This window comes from Sorex fumeus, unplaced genomic scaffold (assembly GCF_029834395.1).
Source record: "Sorex fumeus unplaced genomic scaffold, SorFum_2.1 ptg000064l, whole genome shotgun sequence".
Lineage (NCBI taxonomy): Eukaryota > Metazoa > Chordata > Mammalia > Eulipotyphla > Soricidae > Sorex > Sorex fumeus.
Genome location: NW_026606121.1, coordinates 5,278,118 through 5,296,641, shown reverse-complemented (window position 1 = coordinate 5,296,641; position 18,524 = coordinate 5,278,118). Strand labels below are relative to the sequence as shown.

The window sequence follows — 18,524 nt, the reverse complement described above, 5'->3', positions numbered from 1 at the left end:
GGTCACATGACGGGCCGGCCCCGCCCCGTCACGTGACCCTCAGCGCCCCGCCCCGGCCCCGCGCGGCCACCGTAGAGGGTGTCGGGCGGCCGCCGGACGGAAGCCGAGAGGCGCTGCCGAGCGCGCCTGCGACAGCGTCAGCCCTGCCTGCGCGGAGTCAGCGCCGGCCGATGGCGGCGGCGGCGGCGATGGCCGAGCAGGAGAGCGCCCGCAACGGCGCCCGCAACCGCGGCGGCGTCCAGCGCGTGGAGGGCAAGCTGCGCGCCAGCGTGGAGAAGGGCGATTACTACGAGGCGCACCAGATGTACCGGACCCTCTTCTTCAGGTACCGCCGGCGCCGCCCGCCCCCGCGCCCCATTGGCCGCGCCGCGCCGCCCCGCGCCCCCATTGGTTGGCGCCGCTGCCCGTCCGCGGCCGAGCGAAGGGCCGGGCCCGGGACCCGGGGCCCACCGCCGCCCCCGCCCCCGGACTCGGGACGGGGACCCCCGAGCCCGGCGCCCTGGGCCCGCGCCGCCGCCGCCGCCGCCGGGCGCCGCCCCCGCCGTCGGGGCTGGACGGGCCGGAGTGTGCGTGTGGGCTCGGCCCGCGGCCCGCGGCGCCCGTGACCCTGCGCCGCCCGCCACGTGCCGAGCCCGGACGGGGCCCGGGCGTGCGGGTGCGAGTCTGCGGGGGCCAGCCGGGCGCCCAGCCGGGCGCACACCTCGGCGGCGGGTGGTGGTGGGGAGGGGGGTCTCTGCCGTGGGGTCGCTCTCCAGGTTTTGAGACTGAAACGTGAGGGTCTGACTCAGAGCGATTCGGGGCCCGGAGCGATGGCGCGGGGGGAGGTCTCGCCCCCGGGACTTGACGCCCCTCCCGCCGCTCCCCCGCCCACACGCAGGGCCGAGGGAGGCCCGCGCCCCGCCGCCGCGCGGTTCATGTTACTTTTACCGGCCTCTCCTGCAAGCCGAGGGCTGAAGAGCAACCTTGTTTCCAGAACTTTCTGTCTGCTACCCCCCACCCCCACCCCCCGCCGACCGGTGACAAACGCAGGCAGGGCAGGGTGCTGCTGGCTTTTGCACTGTGTTGCAAAACGCTTGGCCATCCTTTTTCAGTTGGGAACTGCTGTGTTTTTCTTTTGCTGAAACAAGGGTGAGGGGTTTTGTTTGTTTGTTTGTGTTTGTTAATTCCCCTCCGCCTCCAGTTTTTGGACCACATCTGGCGGTGCTGTGGAGAAAGGGGGGCGCGGGTATTCCTGGCTCTCCACTCAGGAATCACTCCTAATGGGGCTTAGGGGACCCTACAGGATGCTGGGGATTGAGCCCGGGGTGGGCGCTGCAAGGCAAGCACTTACCTGCTGTGGGATCGCTCCAGCCCCAAGGGTGAGTTTTTAATGCCTGTTGGTTTTGCCACCAAACCTCAGCGCCTTCCAGTGGGGGTTGCTGCATTAAGGGAGAAAAATCAGAGATGGACTTGGGCCCTGAGCTGACTGGCGGAGGAGCCATCTTCACTAGGTGTGCTGGCTGCTCTCGGGAGGCCAGGCGCTCTCTGTTCTTCAGGGCTGGAATATAAACATTTGTTCCAGTGGTTAATCAGCAAATCTGTGTCTTCCTAAAATAAACAGTGTTTTGTAGTGGAAGCTAGCTCTGCAGGACACTCTGGCAGGACTGTCCATGCAGTTGTGGAGTGGGAGTCCTTCAGTCCAGCCTCCGTCTGGGTTCATCGTCTATCCTGGACACCTCAGAGCCCCTTGAAGCATCCTCCTGGGGGACTTGGGGTCAGCCCTGGCTCTGCTGGTCCCAGTGGCTGCAGTGAAGGAGTGTCAGTGGCCAGCCAGGAGATTCCTGTGCATGGCATGACCTCGCCCAGCATCGACCCTGGACAAGTCCAGTTCTCCAGACGCTGCTGGTGGGTGCACCCTGCATGTATGTCCCACGTCCTCATCCAGCTCTACAGTCTCCTGCCACCCCCACCTTTCCCACCAAAGGCTGTTAGGCATGTTCTGGAATCTGGTGTGAGTCAGACGGTGAGTCCTCTTGTCCTGGCCTGACTCTCCGGACTCAGCTTCGTTATTCAGATGCACCCAGACATCTGCCCTCATGTGCTGCTCAGGAGGGTGCTAGTGCTGCCGGGCCCCTCACCCTGGCCATGGTGGTCATGGAGGCTGGGAATTGATGGGGGATGCAGCATTGCAACGAATCCAGCTGGAGGCTGTGTTTCTCCCAGGCTGCAGTCCTGGGACCTTGTCTCTACAGTCTGTGCTGATTCAGGCTTCTGAGGAATCTTTTGTGTTTTAGCCACACCCAGCAATGTTCAAGTCTTTTCTCCTGGGGGCGGGGCTGAGGGGACCAGATTGGGTGCCAGAGATTGAGCCTGGGTCAGCTGCATACAAGGCAAGCACTCTACCCACTATACTATCTCTCCGGCCCCTGTCTAAGCGAACCTTACTAACGAATCCGTTAAGTGTATTTCCTGAGGTGAGATTATTTCCTGAGGTGAGATTTGCCTCAGGGGAAGCTGCAGAACACTGATGTGGGGTTGGTCCCCATTCGCACTCAGGAACCCAGCGTCAGCCCTGGCATAGTGCTTCCATTACTGCTTCCTCCATTTCCAATTTTCTTTTGACGGCAGGAGAGCAAAGACAACAGCACAAACCGTGGCCCCCAGTGGTGTGGCACCAGAGGAGGTTCCTTTTTCCAGGCCAGGCCAAATTCAGTGAAAGGTGCTGTGCAACAGCGGGGCTGTGTTAGTACAGAAGAGGCCCGTGCTCTGCGTGCAGTTCACTGGTGTGTCTTGTCAGACTTTCTGGAGCAGGTGTGCAGTGACACCGGGAGTGACAGGCGGCCACTTGTGAGGTGTGATTTCAGCACATGTGCCCGATCTCTTCCCTGCCCGCACACGTGCCCACTCTCCCCTCTCATGTATTCCCGCTCTCTTCCCTGCCCACACACATGCCCGCTCTCTTCCCTTTCCCACATGCGTGTCCACTCTCTCCTGCCCACACCCGTGTCCACTTGCTCTCCAGCCCATATGCATGCCCACTCTCTCTGCCCGCATGCATGCCTGCTGTCTTCCCGAGCCCACACTGTCTGCTCGCTTTGATCATGAACCGTCTCCCACCATACTGACCTTCATGTTCATAACATGTCATAGGAAAAATGAAGTCAGCTCTTTGGTCCTCCAAATTGGGGTCCAATTCTCCAGTAATTACTTGGCAGACTTTAGGTTCTTCTTTTTCTCCAGATTGTTCTTTGCGTTTGTGGGTCATGTGTGCATGCAGAGGCCACGGTGTTCCCCCTTGGAACAGGAGAAGCAGGGGCTCTAGGTGGAGCTGAGTACAGCTTTCTGCAATGGTCGTGGGTAGCAATGGTCAGCATTTGTCCAGTGGACTCAGGTGGGCCCCTGCGGCCCAGCAGGTGACCCTGTGTGTAACCATGGTGTCTGGCACTGAGCTACTGCCCTGAAGGCACACCCCCCAGACAGGTCAGTCAGTGTGCAGCTCAGCCTGTTGGCCCCAGTGCCCAGTCGGCAGGCCCAGTCTCTCCAGGTCTTTGGGAAGTTCTTTGAGTGGCAGGAACGGACCTGCCTGACCAGCCCCTGTAGCTCTAGGGTCAGGCCTCAGTAATCTGTCAGGGGATTGCTCTGGTGTAATAATGGGGACAGAATTCAGTAGCAGAGCACTTTTGCTTGCTAGTTTGGAGGCCTTGGGTCCCATTACTGGCACTACCAAGAAAAAGGAAGTCACAGTCTTAGAATTTTGTCCAGGACTGGAGAGAGGAGAGGAAGACGCTAGGCTTGCAGGTGACTGCATTGGCTGCAACCCTAGTTTGGGTCCCGGGCACCACACGTGGCCCCATGAGTACCACCAGAGGGCAGCCCTGAGCATGCGTGTGAGCAGCTCGCTCGTTCGCGCTCGCGCTCGCTTGCTCTCTCTCTCTCTCTCCCCCCCTCTGTGGCATGAGCTCTCACTTCCACCCAGTTCCAGAACATGTCATGGAACAGCAGTCGCTCCAGTAGAAGCATCTAGAACTCTGGTGTAGGGGCGAATTGCCACTTGGAAGCAGGCCGAGAGCTGGGTTTGTCTTTCCAGGTAGATGGTGGCAGTTTGCTTAGAACACCCAAAGTGCACATGTGGTGTGTACAAGCCCTCCTACTGCTGCCCATGGCCATGCCTGGGCCTCTGCTGCTGCCCATGTCCACACCCAAGCCCCAGCTGCTGCCACCAGTGCGAGATCAGGCTCAGTACAGGCCCACAGGAGCCCTTTCATCCTGCAGTACAAGGCTGCAGTTGCTGGGTGCCCGCTGCTGCCCTCTGAATCATTTCCTTGCTTCCAGTAGTCGTCCTTTGGTGTTGTTAAAGGTCCTGAGTATTTCTTGGATTAAATTCAAGGTCCTTTGATAAAAGGACCTCTGGGTTAATCTGTAAACTTTTGTGGGGGAGCTGGAGGTTAGGACCACCACCCCCACCCACTCCCCACCGGCAGTGCTCAGGTCCTGCTCAGAGAAAATGCCTGGCAGGGCTTAGGGTGCCATACGCGGTTTCAAGAATCAAACCAGGGTCTGTTGCATACAGTACCAGCACCCTACTCCTGGACTGTCTCTCCAGACTCTGATTTGTAAATAACTTTAAAAATCTTACAACCAAGATGCTATTAATTTCATAATAGAGTGTTCTCCAACACTACCAGTTTATTTGGGAGGGTGATTTGGGCCACACCCATAGTCCTCAAGGCTAGCTCCTAGTTCTGTGCTAGGGAGTCACTCCTGATAGGGCTTGGGGAATCATGTGCTGGACATTGAGCCCGGTTTGACTGTACTTGCTGTGATCTCTTGGGCTCCAGTGGTTTGATTTGTTTTATTGCCACACCTGTTGTTGTTCAGGAGCTGTTCTGTCTCAGTGCTCGGGGATCATTCCTGGCAGGGCGCAGAGGACCCTCTGTGCTGCTGGGGATGGAACCTGGGTCAGCTGTGGGCAAGGCCCTGCCCTGTACCGATTCTCCAACCCTAATTTAATTATTTGTAAAAATAATTTCTTGAGGAGCTGGAGTGATAATGCAGCGGGTAGGGCATTTACCTTGCATACACTGACCTGGGTTCGATCCCCAGCACCCCATTTGTCCCCTGAGCACCGTCAGGAGTGATTCCTGAGTGCGAAGTCGGGAGTAAGCCCTTGAGGATTGCCAGATGTGGCATAAAACAGAAATAATTTCTTGGACCTAAAATCTTTAATTTTGTAATTGAGTGTTTCATAGCTACTAAACAGTTGGGGAGACACACCCAGCTGCACTCAGCACTTACTCCCAGTTCTGTGCTCAGGGACCACTCCTGGCTGTGCTTGGGGGCTCCTAGGAGGTATCGGGATGGAACTCGGCTAGAGCTCTTAGCAGCCCTGTGTCCTGGTCATCTCTGTTGTGAGTGGTGCTTGTGACCAGGCGGGTATTGTTCTGGGTTGATGACACTATTCTGGGGGAATACACAGCAGGGCTGGTGGGGGTCCTGTGCCCTCTGCGCATAGCCCATGCCATATGGAGGGCGCCTTTGCTCCAGGCTCTGCACCACCTGCTATGGCTGTGCTTACAGGAAACCCTTAGAGGTGTGTGCTGGGATCCACCATAAATTCCTGACGGAGCTCCGTGATCGTCAGCGCTGGCGTGTCCTTGCTGTGCCCTGACAGGCTGTCTGTGCTGTGGTGGCTGCCCCAGCTTCTGATGTTCCAGTGCAGAGTGGGACTTCCTTCTGTCTTTTCTGTTTCTTTTGGTATTCAAAAACTTTGCAGCGTGGTGTCATCTTGGTCAGTTAGGTCTACTTTTTGAGCTTAAAAGTGGTTTTGGGGTTTTTGTGTGTGTGTGTGGTTTCTGGGCCACACTGGTGGTGCTCAGGGGTTACTCCTGGTTCTGTGCTCACAGTATCATTCCTGGAGGTGTTCAGGAACCATTTGGGGTGCCAGGGATAGAGCCCAGGTCTGTCTCATGCAGAGCAAGTCACCTCCCTGGCATGCTAGGCGGAGTTCGGGTGGAGCAGGCGTCCTCTTGCACCCTGGGTAATAGAATTCTTGGGTGTAACTCTAAAGGGGATACTCAATTTTTTTTCCTTCAGTATTTACATGCAGGATGGTAGGGTACTGATTTTGTAAGCTGTTGTTTTGATGCTGCATTCATTGTACCAGGTTTTGTTTTTGTTTTGTTTCTTTTTATTTTGGGGCCACACCTGAAGATGCTTAGAGGTTTACTCCTGGCTCTGCACTCAGGAATTACTCCTATTGATGCTCAGGGGCCCATATGGTATGCTGGGAATCAAATCTGTGTTGGCCTTGTGCAAGGCAAATGCCCTGCCTGCTATGCTATCACTCCAGCCCTGCTAATGGATTTTTAAATGGCATCTTTAGGGTTTTCTATATATATATATATATATATATATATATATATATATATCTCCTGCCAACAATGATAATCTCACTTCTTTTCCAATCTGGATTTGTTTCATTTCTTGTCTAATTGCTTTGGCTAATATCTCTGTATCACTGTCATCCTGTTGTTTGACAATTTACTTGAGTGGGCGCCAGTAACATCTCTTCCTCCCAGCCCTAAGAGTTTAGCAGCCATTGGAGGCTCTTTCAGAGTCAGGGGAATGAGATCTGTTGTCATTACTGTTTTTGGCATATCGAATACGCCACGGGGAGCTGCCAGGCTCTGCCTGTGCAGGCGGAATACTCTCGGTAGCTTGCCGGGCTCTCCGAGAGGCATACGTTATATATATTTAATATCTCTAGTATAAAATAAAACAAATGATGATGATTCTGGGCTGGGTGTTTTTGTTTGCTTTTTTGCCACACCTGGTGGTGCTCAGGGATTTCCCCTGGCTCTGCATTCAGGATATATTCCGGGTAGTGCTCACAACCATCCATATGGATCCATATGGAATGCCGCAGATCAGGCAGCTACCTACTGTGCTATTGCTCCAACCCCTTGTTCCTGATTCTAAAAGAAAGAGCTTTTGGTTTCCACCACTGAGTGGTGTAAGACAGTTTCATGGTCTGTGACCTTTATTTCATTGAGGTAGCTTCCTTCTGTCCTCATTTTATTGGTAGGCTTTTGTTTTGTTGACCGTTGATGGTGCTGAATCATGTCAGATGCCTTCTCCAATGTGGCCTTAACGGTTCGGTCCTTCCTCTCGCCCCTGTGTGCAGGCATCTAATCATCCTTGCATGCCTGGAGAGAAGCCCACGTCACAGTGCGTGAGCCCGCTGCACTCCGTTGACTGCGTGTGTTTACTTGTGTTCTGTTGAGAATCGGTGCTCTGTGTCAGAGACCTTGGCCTGCAGATTTCTTGCTCTGAGGCATCTGGTCCGGTTTTGGAATCTTCATAAAATGTGTAATCCCGCTTCAATTTTTTTTTAGCTGAGTGAGGGGGAAAAAATGGTGTAAGTTATTTGAAGGTTTGCTAGAATTTACCAGTGTTGTCTTCTGATCTGGAACTTTCTTTGGCCAGGTGTGAGGGTGCCCCCAGTCTGTCCCCAGCCAACAGTTTTGTTTCCTAATCGCTCAGCTACTCTGTTGAAGTCAGACCATTAGATTATGGAAATGTAAGTATGCCCGCTTATGATTTGGTTTTGGTGTCCTGTAGCCTGACTTTGCTCCTCCTCCTCTACTTGGACATCTTCGTCGTCTTGATGATCGAGTTTCTTAGTTTCTCCTCACACCTGGCAGTAACTAGGCTGTTGGCCGTGGGGTCTGCGGCCCGAGCTCAGCCGTCCTGGACGGAGAGTTCTTTTCTGCTGGCGTGCTTGCGGGACTGCACAGGACATAGGATGGAACCCGGTCCGCGCTGTGCTGAGGGTTCGGGAGGTTCTGCTGGGCTCCGAGCAGGTGGCGGGCAGCGCTGACTCAGGCCGCTCCTGCCCTGCCCAGGTACATGTCGCAGAGCAAACACGTGGAGGCGCGCGAGCTCATGTGCTCCGGGGCGTTGCTGTTCTTCAGCCACGGCCAGGTAAGGGCCGCACACCTGTCCCTGCCTCCCACCCGCCTCAGCCCTCTCCTCGTGACCCGGGCTGTGCCCATCCTCACGACCACCCGCCCCCGTTCGGTCTGCAGCAGAACAGCGCTGCTGACCTGTCCATGCTGGTGCTCGAGTCCCTGGAGAAGGCCGAGGTGGAAGTGGCCGACGAGCTCCTGGGTGAGGCTCTGCTGGGGGCGGAGTCTGGAGAGGGGCGTGACTGCGCCCTCTGCTGGGGGCGGGGTCTGGAGAGGGGCGTGGCCGCGCCTTCTGCTGGGGGTTGTGGGGATGGAGTACAGAAAAGGTGTTAGGGCCAGGTCCTGTTTCCCTGGGTGTGGCATCACTTGGCTCTGCAGCACAGAAGAGCAGGGTGCAGGTGGGATGCAGGTGGGGTACTTGTGGGGCATAAGCGGGCGTGTCCCTGGCGTGAGGCCTGTTCTCTTCCAGAAAACCTGGCAAAGCTGTTCAGCCTGATGGATCCCAGTTCCCCTGAGCGCGTGGCTTTCGTTTCTCGAGCCCTGAAGTGGTCCGGCGGGGGCTCGGGGAAGCTGGGCCACCCCCGGCTGCATCAGCTGCTGGCTCTCACCCTGTGGAGAGGTAAGGGAGGGAGCAGCTCTCCTGATGGGGCGCTCAGCAGTCTGGGGGTCCCCTGGGGGGACCAGCCCTCCTCCAGGCACATGGGACCTGTCTGTCTGAGATCCTCAGGCAAGCTTGACTGGTAGGATGGTGAGGTCTAGGTTGGCGCCCCCAGTTCCCCCAGGGGGCCTCAGGAGGTCCGATGCTTGCTTCCCCCGGTGGTAGGGGTCACTTCTGCCCCGACACACCACTCTCTCTGCAGAGCAAAACTACTGTGAGTCTCGCTACCACTTCCTGCACTCTGCGGACGGCGAGGGCTGCGCCAACATGCTGGTGGAGTACTCAGCCTCCCGGGGCTTCCGCAGCGAGGTGGACATGTTCGTGGCCCAGGCCGTGCTGCAGTAGGTGACCCCCGCCCTCCCAGGTGCCTCAGGCATCTCCCTTTTGCTCTCTGGGGGCATCTTCGAGCTGGACCCGGGGTTCCCGGCTCACTTGAGTATAGTGGGCCCATGACTAAGGTTGCTTGTCCTGCCAGTGTCTGTCGGAGTGTGGGGATAGGGGTTGTGACTCCCTCAGACCTGCTACCTGGCCAGGCCCAGCTTCACCCCCATTGGTGTTCTGTTCCCAACCATTTAGCTTGACAGGCAGAGACACCCCTCATCCGCCCCACACAGGGTCCCCCGTCCCCTTCACCACCGGCACATGCTCAGGCCAGTGCAGGGCTGGACAGCCAGGCCATAGTGGGGGCAGAGCCAGGCCCCTCCCCGCAGCCTCCACTGCGGCCTCCCTCAGGTTCCTGTGTCTGAAGAACAAGAGCAGTGCCTCGGCCGTGTTCACCACGTACACGCAGAGACACCCGTCCATTGAGGATGGGCCCCCGTTCGTCCGCCCCCTGCTCAACTTCATCTGGTTCCTGCTGCTGGCCGTGGACGGGTGAGTGAGCGCCCGCCCCCTCGCCCCCACGCGTGCCTGCTGGACCTGCCGTGTGCCCTGTCCTGTTGTAGAGGGAAGCTGACCGTGTTCACTGTGCTGTGTGAGCAGTACCAGCCGTCACTCCGGCGGGACCCCATGTACAACGAGGTGAGGGTCCCGCCAGGGGCGGGCGGGCGGGACGGAGTGAGGGTGGCGGGCAGCACCTCACGGACTCTCGTTCCTCAGTACCTCGACAGGATTGGCCAGCTCTTCTTCGGGGTACCACCCAAGCAGACCTCATCCTACGGTGGCCTGCTAGGTAAGGCCCGCCCCGAGCCTGCTGCTCCCTAAACTCCCTGCCCCCCGCCCTGCACACGGGTGCGGAGGCCACAACTTCTTTCCTTGTCTCCTCCCCTGCCTGTTTCCACTCAGTGTGGGAAGCACCTTCAGGGGGTCTGCTCCCATCCTACCCTGATCTCTGCCCGGGGCTCCTCCCTCCTGATGCCCCTCAGGTGGTGGGCAGGCGGGACCTGCCCAGGGCTTTGGCATCTTGTGTTTCAGCTGTGCACTGGGTGTGCAAGCGTCTGGCCAGCAGGCTTGGGCTCTTGCCTCTGCTCCTCATGTGCCCAGTGGCTGGACTACTGCATGCGGCCACCTCATGCTGATGGAGGGTCAGGGGACACCCTTTGTCTCCTCTGCCCGCTGTGGATCAGGGTTGAGCATGCTCACTTGCTAGCTACCTCCTGCCTCAGGTGTCAACTGTGGTCCTGTGGGCTGTTTCAGAGAGACTGTTTCACAGACTACAGCACTCCTCAGCACATGCTGAAGCCCCTTGAGTCCCCCACTGCCAGGCCTCTGCAGGGGGGACGCGGCACCTGGCTTCCTCTGGCCTGCTTGTTGCTGGGCGTGTGGCCATTGTCGGTGCACTTTGCACACAGGCCTGGCACCTTCAGAGTTGCAGGAGCCAGGTCTAGGCGGGGGCCGTATCCCTCCATTGTCTGCCTGCAGTTTCACCCTCCAGCGCATGCTCAGGCGGCATCTCTGCTCAGCCGGCTTGCCCGGGGTTGCCAGGGGGCCATATGGGATGCCAGAGATAGAACCCTGGTCGGCTACGTGCAAGGCCGGCCCCCTCCCCACTGTGCTCTGGCGCCTGAAATCCTTCTCTGGAAGACCTGAGCATCCTCCTGCAGACGCGTGGCTTTGCCCGTTCCCATTTCTTTCTTTTCCCTGTCCTGTCACTCCTGCTGGAGCTCCTGACCTTTGCAGAGTCGGAATGGTGCTGTATTCCTGAAACTCTTGCAGTCTCCTGTAGGGCAGAGAGAGAGCTGCTCTGTGTGGCTCTGGGATGTGGATGTGATTTCCTTCCAGTCCTGTTCTGCGTGTTTTCTTTATCACAAGAGGAGGTCAGTTTTGTCAGGCACCCTTTTAGCATCAATGGAGATCACCATGGGCTTCCTGACTGCTGGTCTGTCTTGTGTGCTGTGTGTGCATGCCTCTGCCTTCCGGAAAGGGCCGAGGTGCAGACACTGGGCTTGTCCTTGCAGAGACCTGATGTGGGTGCAGCTCAGGCCACCCACAGGGCGACCCAGCCTCCCCGGCTGCGTGGTGTGAGGGACAGGCGCCCGGCCAGGCCAGCCCCTCACTCATGCGCTCACGCAGCCTCAAGCTATCGGTTCACCTGACCGGGAAACCGTGTTCAGGTAGTGCAGATTTCAAGGGCATCTACCCGGCCCTCGCTGCCCCTTGGAGGTGCTGGCATCCTTGGGCGTTCCACGGGCAGCCTCTGCTGTGGGGAGTCATTTCTCTCAGCAGGGCCTCACATGCCACAGGAGACCCACTGTGTTTGGGGGAGCCCAGGGCCACCCGATGTGCTTGGGGTGCTGGCGACGGGACTGTGTCCCCCACCTGTGAAGCTGGCCCTCGAGCTCACACTGCTGGCAGTGCCACATGTGGGGCCTGGGGCCTGGGGCAGCTGGGCAGCAGCCGCCTCTGACTCTCGTGGGCTGGAGAGCAGCATGGCAGCCTCCGTCGGTGCTGGCCCGGGTGTGCGGCGCTGATGGCCGCGGTGCCTTTCCTTGCAGGGAACCTTCTGAGCAGCCTCATGGGCTCCTCGGAACAGGAGGCCGAGGACAGCCAAGACGACGGCAGCCCCATTGAGCTCGACTGACGTGTGTGCAGCTGCCGCAGGCCGACTCGCAGACGCCCGGCGCGCTCACCCTCAGGGCTGTGGCTGTGCTGGCTGCCTGCAGGGGGCAGTGTCTGCGCTGGCCAAGGGCCACGTGGCCGCCCGGCGCTGGGCTGACCGGGCCGACCCCGTGTTCCCTGGATTGACCCCAATAAAGCACAGGCCTTGGTGCGCCTCCTCCCCCAGCCCCCGTGTCACTCGTTGCTTTGGGAGGGCCGAGGGCTGGCCGGGAGCCGGTTGCCGTGGTGCCTGCGCACAGCACCCAGCCGCCCACGATGTCCTGCTGCACCTGGCGCCGGGAGCTCCGCAGGTGACAGGCACCCAGGAAGCGGCTCCTCTCCACGAGACGCCGCCGAACTGTCCTCCTTGGGCGACGAGCCCGCCGCCCCCGTCCTAGGCCCTTGGAGCGGTGTGGACAGAAACACTTTATTTTTTCACAGTTAAATAAGACTTGTGGATTGAAGCGCAGTGATCACACGTGGAGAGGAGGGAACCGGCTTTATTGACTGTCAGAGGGAGCTGGGGAGGCATCGGCTGTTGTTTCAATAAACCCTTTATACTGCACTCTGCTGCATGTCCTTTCTCGGCTGCATCCCCACCGGGCGAGCCCGTCCATGATCCCCAGACAGGAGGGTGCCATCTGACATGTCTGCTGAGGGGCAGCGCTGAGCCCCTGCAGGCAGAGGACAGACTGGATGGCATGAGGCAGAGCCCTGAAGGGTTTGGGGCCTGGTTCTGCTCAGACTCAGGCACTGGCCATCCAGAGCCCTCTGGAAAGTAGGATGGGGCCCCCTGTTCTGGGGAACCAAGTCCGGGGGCCTCCCTAGCTCGAGTGCCCATTGCAGAGCCGGGAGCCCCATTCCACACAGGCTTGAGGGCCAGGGGCCTCCCCAGCTCCTGCCCCCAGTGAGACTGACCACCTCCCCCACCCCGTTAGGGCTGATGGGGGCAGAACCCCCGGCACCGGTGCTGGCTCCCGGCACAGTGGCGGGTTGGCCTGAGCCCGCAGGCCAGTGGTGCTGAGGTGGGCTGTTGTGGGGGGCTCCCTCCACCCTCCCTCCTCCCCCTAGATGCTCAATAAATATGGGGGGAGGGGGACTGAAGGCTGCAACCACCAAGCCCAAGTCAGATGCAGCCAGCGAGTCCATGATCCACAAAGGGGAGCAGCATCGTGGGGTCAGAGGTCAGCTAGGCCCAAACAAGGCTGCAGCCGCCTGCCCAGGTCCCGGCTCCCTAGGGCTTGTGCTTGAAGTGCGCTTCCACTGCAGGGAGAGAGCAAGGTGTCACTGCCACTGCCGGGAGAGCTGCCCGGCCCGTGCCGTGTCACTCCGCGCTCACCGCTCACCAGCATACTCCTGCGGCAGCATGGGCCGCTCCACCACCCTCCGGAACGCGTCCACCCATGCCTGCTGCTCCGCGGCTGTCTCGCAGGTCAGCAGGAAGCGGCGCTCGGGGGTGACAATGGTGATGCCATGTGGCCAGTGATGGCCCTGGGTGGCCGGTGGGAGCCCGTCCAGCACCGTGTAGCCACTCTCCTGGCTGCCGATGAAGACCTCCCCGCGGGCAAAGGCATCCTGTGGGCACAGTGGGGGTTGGGACAAGGCTAGCCCCCCTCCCCGTCTCCACCTCACACAGCGACCCACCCAGCCCTACTCACCAGCGGGTCTTTGAAGTACATGAGCCTGCGGTCATCCATGGTGAACCAGCGTTTCCGGAAGCCCTCGGTGTGCTGCAGGGACACACAAGACCCATCCTGCCTGGCTTAGTCCTCATGCCCCTGTCCAGGCCTGACCCCCACACCTCCTTCTCCCTGCTGACCCTGTGCCCGCTCACCTTGGGACCCGTCTTCTCCATGTACCCTTCCTTCAGGTAGTTCCTGGACAGCTTTGGCACCAGCTGCAGACAGGGCATGCAGCTGTGTGGGGCCCCGCGTGCCTGTGCATGGCCCCACTTCCACCCCCGCCCAGGGCACCCCAGGAGGCCAGGGGTCTCCTCACGTCTGCATCGCTGGCACCAGGGAAGGCCACCTGCAGGTAGTGGAAGCGGGCAGCACGGAGTGCGTTGAACCAGTCCACCATCTCCTGCGGGTGGGAGACAGGGTAAGGCCTGGGCCCCGCAAGGTCAGAGCCCCAAGCGTGGGGGCTGAGGCACAGGCTGGCTCTTGGCGCAGAGGGCTGCTCAGTTCCCCAGTACTGAGGCCAAGCTGACTCATTAGGGGACACTGAGGAACGAGTCGAGGAGACTCAGTGGGGGGCGGCCCAGGGCCAGGGCCCACATCCAGGGGCCCTGGGAAAACCGGCACCAAGGGCCGCTCCGGAGCCAGCCATTTCCCCAAACACCCTTGCAGGACCCACACGGGGCGGGAGCAGACCCCGGGGACCGTCCAGGGAACCAGGGCTGCCGGACAAGTCTGCTCCTGCACATCAGCTAAAGGGACGGGGGAGAGAGCACCTGCCTGGGAGTCCGTCTCACCTCAGGGGAGGGCACACCTGGGTGAGGGACGGGCTCAGCTGGAGCCTGGGAGGGGCAGAGCTAGTGTTGACGGACAGTTTATGCTAGGAGCATGGAACGTTCTGGAATGTTGGGGATGTGGACATGGGTCCTGTGTGCAGCGGAAGAGGTGCCAGGGTGAGCGTGACAAGGACTTGAGCTGTGCCAGCACCCACCTTGCCATCCTCGTGGTAGACGAAGACATTGCGGGTGCTGTTGTCCTTTAGATAGGTGACCTGCAGCCCATGCGGGTGGCCGATCTTAGCTGGTTGGAAGGTGGCGTTCAGGTGCTCCACCTTCATGATGGCTTTGGGCTCCTTGGCCTGGGGGCAGGTTGACCCTCAGGGTTGGGCTGCGGTGGGGGGGACTGCCCATGGTGGACAGCAGGAGCTTGGGGCCCCTCCAAGTGCTAGCTGGGGGTAACTGCTGGCCACAGTCCATTCAGTCCTCTTCTGGCTAAGGCGTCCCGGGGTGGGACTGGGTGTGTCGCAGGGGCCACCCCCAACCCTCCACTTACGTCAATCCTGTTGAAATACTTGAGGGTGCCCTCCCGCTCCGTCAGCACGAACTTCCGGCTCAGGAACTGGCCGTTGTCTCGGCCTCGCTTCCACAGAAAGCCCTCACGGTAGCCTGTGGGAGGCGTCATGGGAGGCGGCTCTGCACGGCCCTTGGCGGCACCCGGTGCCAGGCTGCCTGGTGCCTCACACCCACTCTCGCCTTCCAAGGCCCGCACCCAGAAACACCCGGATGCAGCACTCGCTGTGTCTGTGCCTCTGCCTCCAGAGCGAGTCGGGAGGCTGTGGGCCGGGCAGAGCCAGCAGAGACGACAAACCTGTCTGTCTTAATCTACTTTGCGGTCACTCCTTGGGTGGCATCAGGAAAGGACTCGGTCCTGCCCCGTGTCCCCATGTCCCCTCGTCCCTACTCTCTCTCTGTCCCGTCTGCAGGTGGGGCCTGCTCTTAGCCCCGGAGGGTGTTAGCCACACCTGCTAGGTGCTAGGGGCAAGGACGGGGGGAGGGGGGCAGTGAGTCCAGGGGAACACTGTCCAGCTCTGAAAGGTCCCCCTAATGGCCAAGGGCTGGGCGCTCTGGGCAGGGTGGTCAGGACTTGGGGAACTGCTCTGGCACTGGCCCCCAACGCTCAGGCGCCCCCTCGAGGCAGAGCAAGCCAGAGCCCTCCTGGCCAGGCACCGAGAGGAGCCCCGGCCTGGTCAGGGGGGTTCTCCAGAGGGTACCGCCACCAGACTGGCCCAGCTGCGGGCACCTGTTAGCACCTGATGAGAGGGATGCGCTGGGGACCAACCCTCTGGGCTCAAGGTCACTCCAAGGCTGGGCGGCAGCAGCTGTCCCTGCAGGGCCCAGCAGGTGGCAGCAGTGCACCAGGCAGCGCCAAGCTGGCACACGGCCCCATGGGCAGGGGCAGAGCTGCGTAGGGCAGGGCTGGCACGTCCACATTCCCCCGTGCTCCCGACTCCCTCCCGTGCTGGGCAGTGTCCATAGGGAGACCGAGGTACACGGGCGCCTGTGTGCACAAGGCGGGTGGGGCCTGGCAGGAAGCGCAGTGTCTGTCAGTGACCGACCAGCAGAGCAGCGGCTCCTTGGACAACGGGGGGCATTGTCCAGCCTCTGAAAGGCCACATTGACTGGCCAGGGGGCCAGGAGCTGTGGGCAGGGTCACCCCTGGGCAGCAGGGAGCTGGGCGTGGAGGCACCGCCTGGCACAGGTGCCCTGCTATCTGGGGAGGGACTGGCACTGCCATCCCGGCCTTAGCCACGGGCCCAGCCGGCCCCTAACGGCTGCCCTACTGCCCGCCACGTCCGCTGTGGGGGCTGCGCAGTACCCGTGGTGAAGGGCCATGGGAAATGCATGCAGAGTGTGGGGAACGTGCATGGGGAGGATGTGTGGAGGGCCCGCAGGAAGGAAGGATGGGGCGTGTATGCGTGACCTGCGGCTCCCCCACACACCCTGAGAACAGGTGAGGCTGGCCTCCCGCTGCAGGCTTTTCCTGGGGACCAGCCCTCAGGAAGCTCAGCCTCAGACACAGGGGAAGGGAGGGGAAGGGAGGGGGGTTGGCCCCACCTGCAGAGTAGGGCTCCTGCTTCTCAGGGCACGTGAACTCCCGTCGCTCATACTTGGCCCGAATCCACTGCTCCCGCAGGACCCTAGGAATTGGGGTGGGGGGTTTTCAGCTCCCTGTCAGGGTCAGGGGCACAGTCCCCCAGCATGGGCCACTCAGGGTCCCGGGGGCTGTGTGGATAACACCTGCTCTTTCTGTACATTCCAGAGCACGGGTCCAGTCTCCGGCGATGACCCTTGTGGGCGTAACAGGCCTCTCCCTCCTTTCTCTGCCCACCAGCCCCCAGCCCCTTCCATGCACGTGGCTAGATTCACCCAGAGTGCCCAGTGGGCTGGAGGCTGAGCCTGCCTGGGCTCACCTGGGAACCAGCCTTCCACGGCGCCATCCATGGAGCTGCCCAGCCCCACCCCCTTGCTCCCCAAGGCTGCCCAGCTCTGCAGCCAGACGTGTGGGAGCAGTGCAGGACAGGGTGGGGAGAGAAGGAGGGGGTTGTGTCCAGGGTCCTGGGAGCACAGCACAGGTGAGAGGTGGGGCTGGAGTGTGGCCAGGAGGGGGCGCTGTGCCCCAAAGTGACAGGGCCGAACCTGCAGCTGTGGTGGAGGGTGGAAGCCTTGGGCCCCTCTGTGGGTGCACCTCAGGCCCCCAAAGGCGGGGCAGCTGCAGCTGAGAAGGTCAGATTCCCGCCCAGCCAGTGAGCACGCCAGGGAGGAGGGGGAGCCACTGCTGAGACAGGGCCCCCGGGTGTGAGGCCCGCACAGAGCCCGCCCCACACTCACTGGCAGTCGGCAAACGTGGGCCGGTAGTAGAAGGGTGGCACCTGGGCCTCGTACGTGGCTCTGGCGACCTCGTTCCCGTGGGCTGCCATAAACTGCAAGAGCAAGCACAAGGTCAGCACTGCCAGGCCCCGAAACCCACCTCTCCCTCGAGACCACCCTCGAAACCGCTGGGGGTCTGGTGGGGGCTGGCTACAAGCTAGCAGCGTGACCCCCTGCACTCGCCTCTCCCTGAAATTCATTTGAATTTACTGTTTCTGTGCCACCTCCATGCCCAGAGTGCTCACGGCCAGTCCTGGGGGTGCTCAGGGCCAGTGCAGGATTTGCATTTCCTTCCTTCCTCCACCCACCAGTCCCCGGCCCCTTCCATGGAACTCCTGGGGGCTCGTGGAACTACCTGGGGTGCCGTGTGCAAGGCCAGTATCCTGCACGCTGCACTGAGGCCCCAGCCCCCCCCCCATTTCCCTCGGGGTGCCAGCCTAGAGGGCTGCCCAGCGAGTGGCCTGGGGGGGTCTGCTCTGAACCCCGCCCCAGGGCTTCACTGAGAAGCAGGACTGGGGGCCACCACCCTTACGCGGAGGCTCCGGATTCCAGCCTGAACCCCACAAAAGACACAAATGAGGGGTCCGTGGGTGGGTCGGTGGCGGAGGAAGAGAATAAATGGTGATTAGGTGCAAGGCAGGAAACAGATGGGCAGAGGACAGAGGCGGGTGGGTAGTGAGAGGCTAAGTGGACAGTGGATGGAGGCAGGTGGGCTGTGGACAGTGGGTAGAGATAGGCAGGCAGAAGGCCTGGAGGCCATGGAGGTGGATGGGCAGGGGTGAAGGTGGGCGGGCACTGAGCAGGTGGATAGTGGGTGGAGGTGGTGCCTATCAGATGCCAGGTGGGCCCCTTGGGGTCTGCTCGCTACAGCCTCGTCTGTGGCCTGCATCGGCCGGCCATGCCCAGGTAGTACCTGCACTTGACTGTCCTCCCAGGTGTCCAGGCGCACAGACTTGACGCGGCTGAGCTGGGGGAAGTTGCGGTGAATGCCGGAGCAGCTGAGACAGATGAAGACTCCGAGCGTGTAGGAGGCCCAGTCGGGGTCTGCAAAGGCAAAGACAGAGGGTCCAGCCTGGAACCCGCAGACGCCCCTCCTGGCTCCTTCCCCTTTGTGCCCGGGGCTGGGGGAACAGAGGCTGCTGCGGGAGCAGAGGGGCACCCCCGTGGGGGCCTCGCTGGGTAGAGCTGGGCCCAGGCAGTGTCTCCTGCCCCCCAGCCTGGCCACCCACCCCTTAGCACCCCCCTTCCCAGATCTGCACCGGCCCCTCCTGTGTCCCAGCCAGGGGTCCTGATGTGCCACGTCCATTCGTGACCTGCCAAGGGGACCCCCCCACCGCCAGCCCTGAGTGAGTCCTGGGGCATATGAGGTCCCAGAGGGGACTAGAAAGGCTGTGGGCCTGTGCTGGGGGTGGACAGGCACGTCCACTCAGCTGAAACCCAATGGGGGAGGGAGCGGGGCTGGGCCAAGCCCTGTGCCCTTTGCCCATCAGGAAGCGGCCTG

General features: G+C 60.8%; 2 protein-coding genes across 3 annotated transcripts in view; one reads left to right on the top strand and one right to left on the bottom strand.

Annotated features, from left to right (window-relative positions):
- Positions 1–72: 72 nt before the first annotated feature.
- On the top strand, positions 73–12,204 carry GET4 (guided entry of tail-anchored proteins factor 4). The gene is made up of 9 exons (XM_056128567.1): positions 73–325; positions 7,884–7,962; positions 8,067–8,148; positions 8,416–8,565; positions 8,807–8,945; positions 9,337–9,477; positions 9,549–9,624; positions 9,703–9,775; positions 11,538–12,204. Exons 1-9 carry the CDS (start codon positions 171–173, stop codon positions 11,621–11,623), a joined length of 981 nt encoding a protein of 326 aa, XP_055984542.1. The 5' UTR covers positions 73–170; the 3' UTR covers positions 11,624–12,204.
- ADAP1 (ArfGAP with dual PH domains 1) overlaps positions 12,125–18,524 on the bottom strand; it is a 19,171-nt gene continuing 12,771 nt past the window's right edge. For both annotated transcript variants that reach the window (XM_056128564.1, XM_056128563.1), the window contains 10 exons: positions 17,937–18,067; positions 16,985–17,076; positions 16,211–16,293; positions 14,649–14,761; positions 14,308–14,454; positions 13,639–13,722; positions 13,475–13,537; positions 13,299–13,370; positions 12,987–13,215; positions 12,125–12,903 (listed from right to left, as the gene is read on the bottom strand). In XM_056128564.1, coding sequence (XP_055984539.1) covers positions 12,875–12,903; positions 12,987–13,215; positions 13,299–13,370; positions 13,475–13,537; positions 13,639–13,722; positions 14,308–14,454; positions 14,649–14,761; positions 16,211–16,293; positions 16,985–17,076; positions 17,937–18,067 — 1,043 coding nt within the window. In that variant the 3' untranslated portion in view covers positions 12,125–12,874. The remainder of the gene's footprint in view (positions 12,904–12,986; positions 13,216–13,298; positions 13,371–13,474; positions 13,538–13,638; positions 13,723–14,307; positions 14,455–14,648; positions 14,762–16,210; positions 16,294–16,984; positions 17,077–17,936; positions 18,068–18,524) is intronic.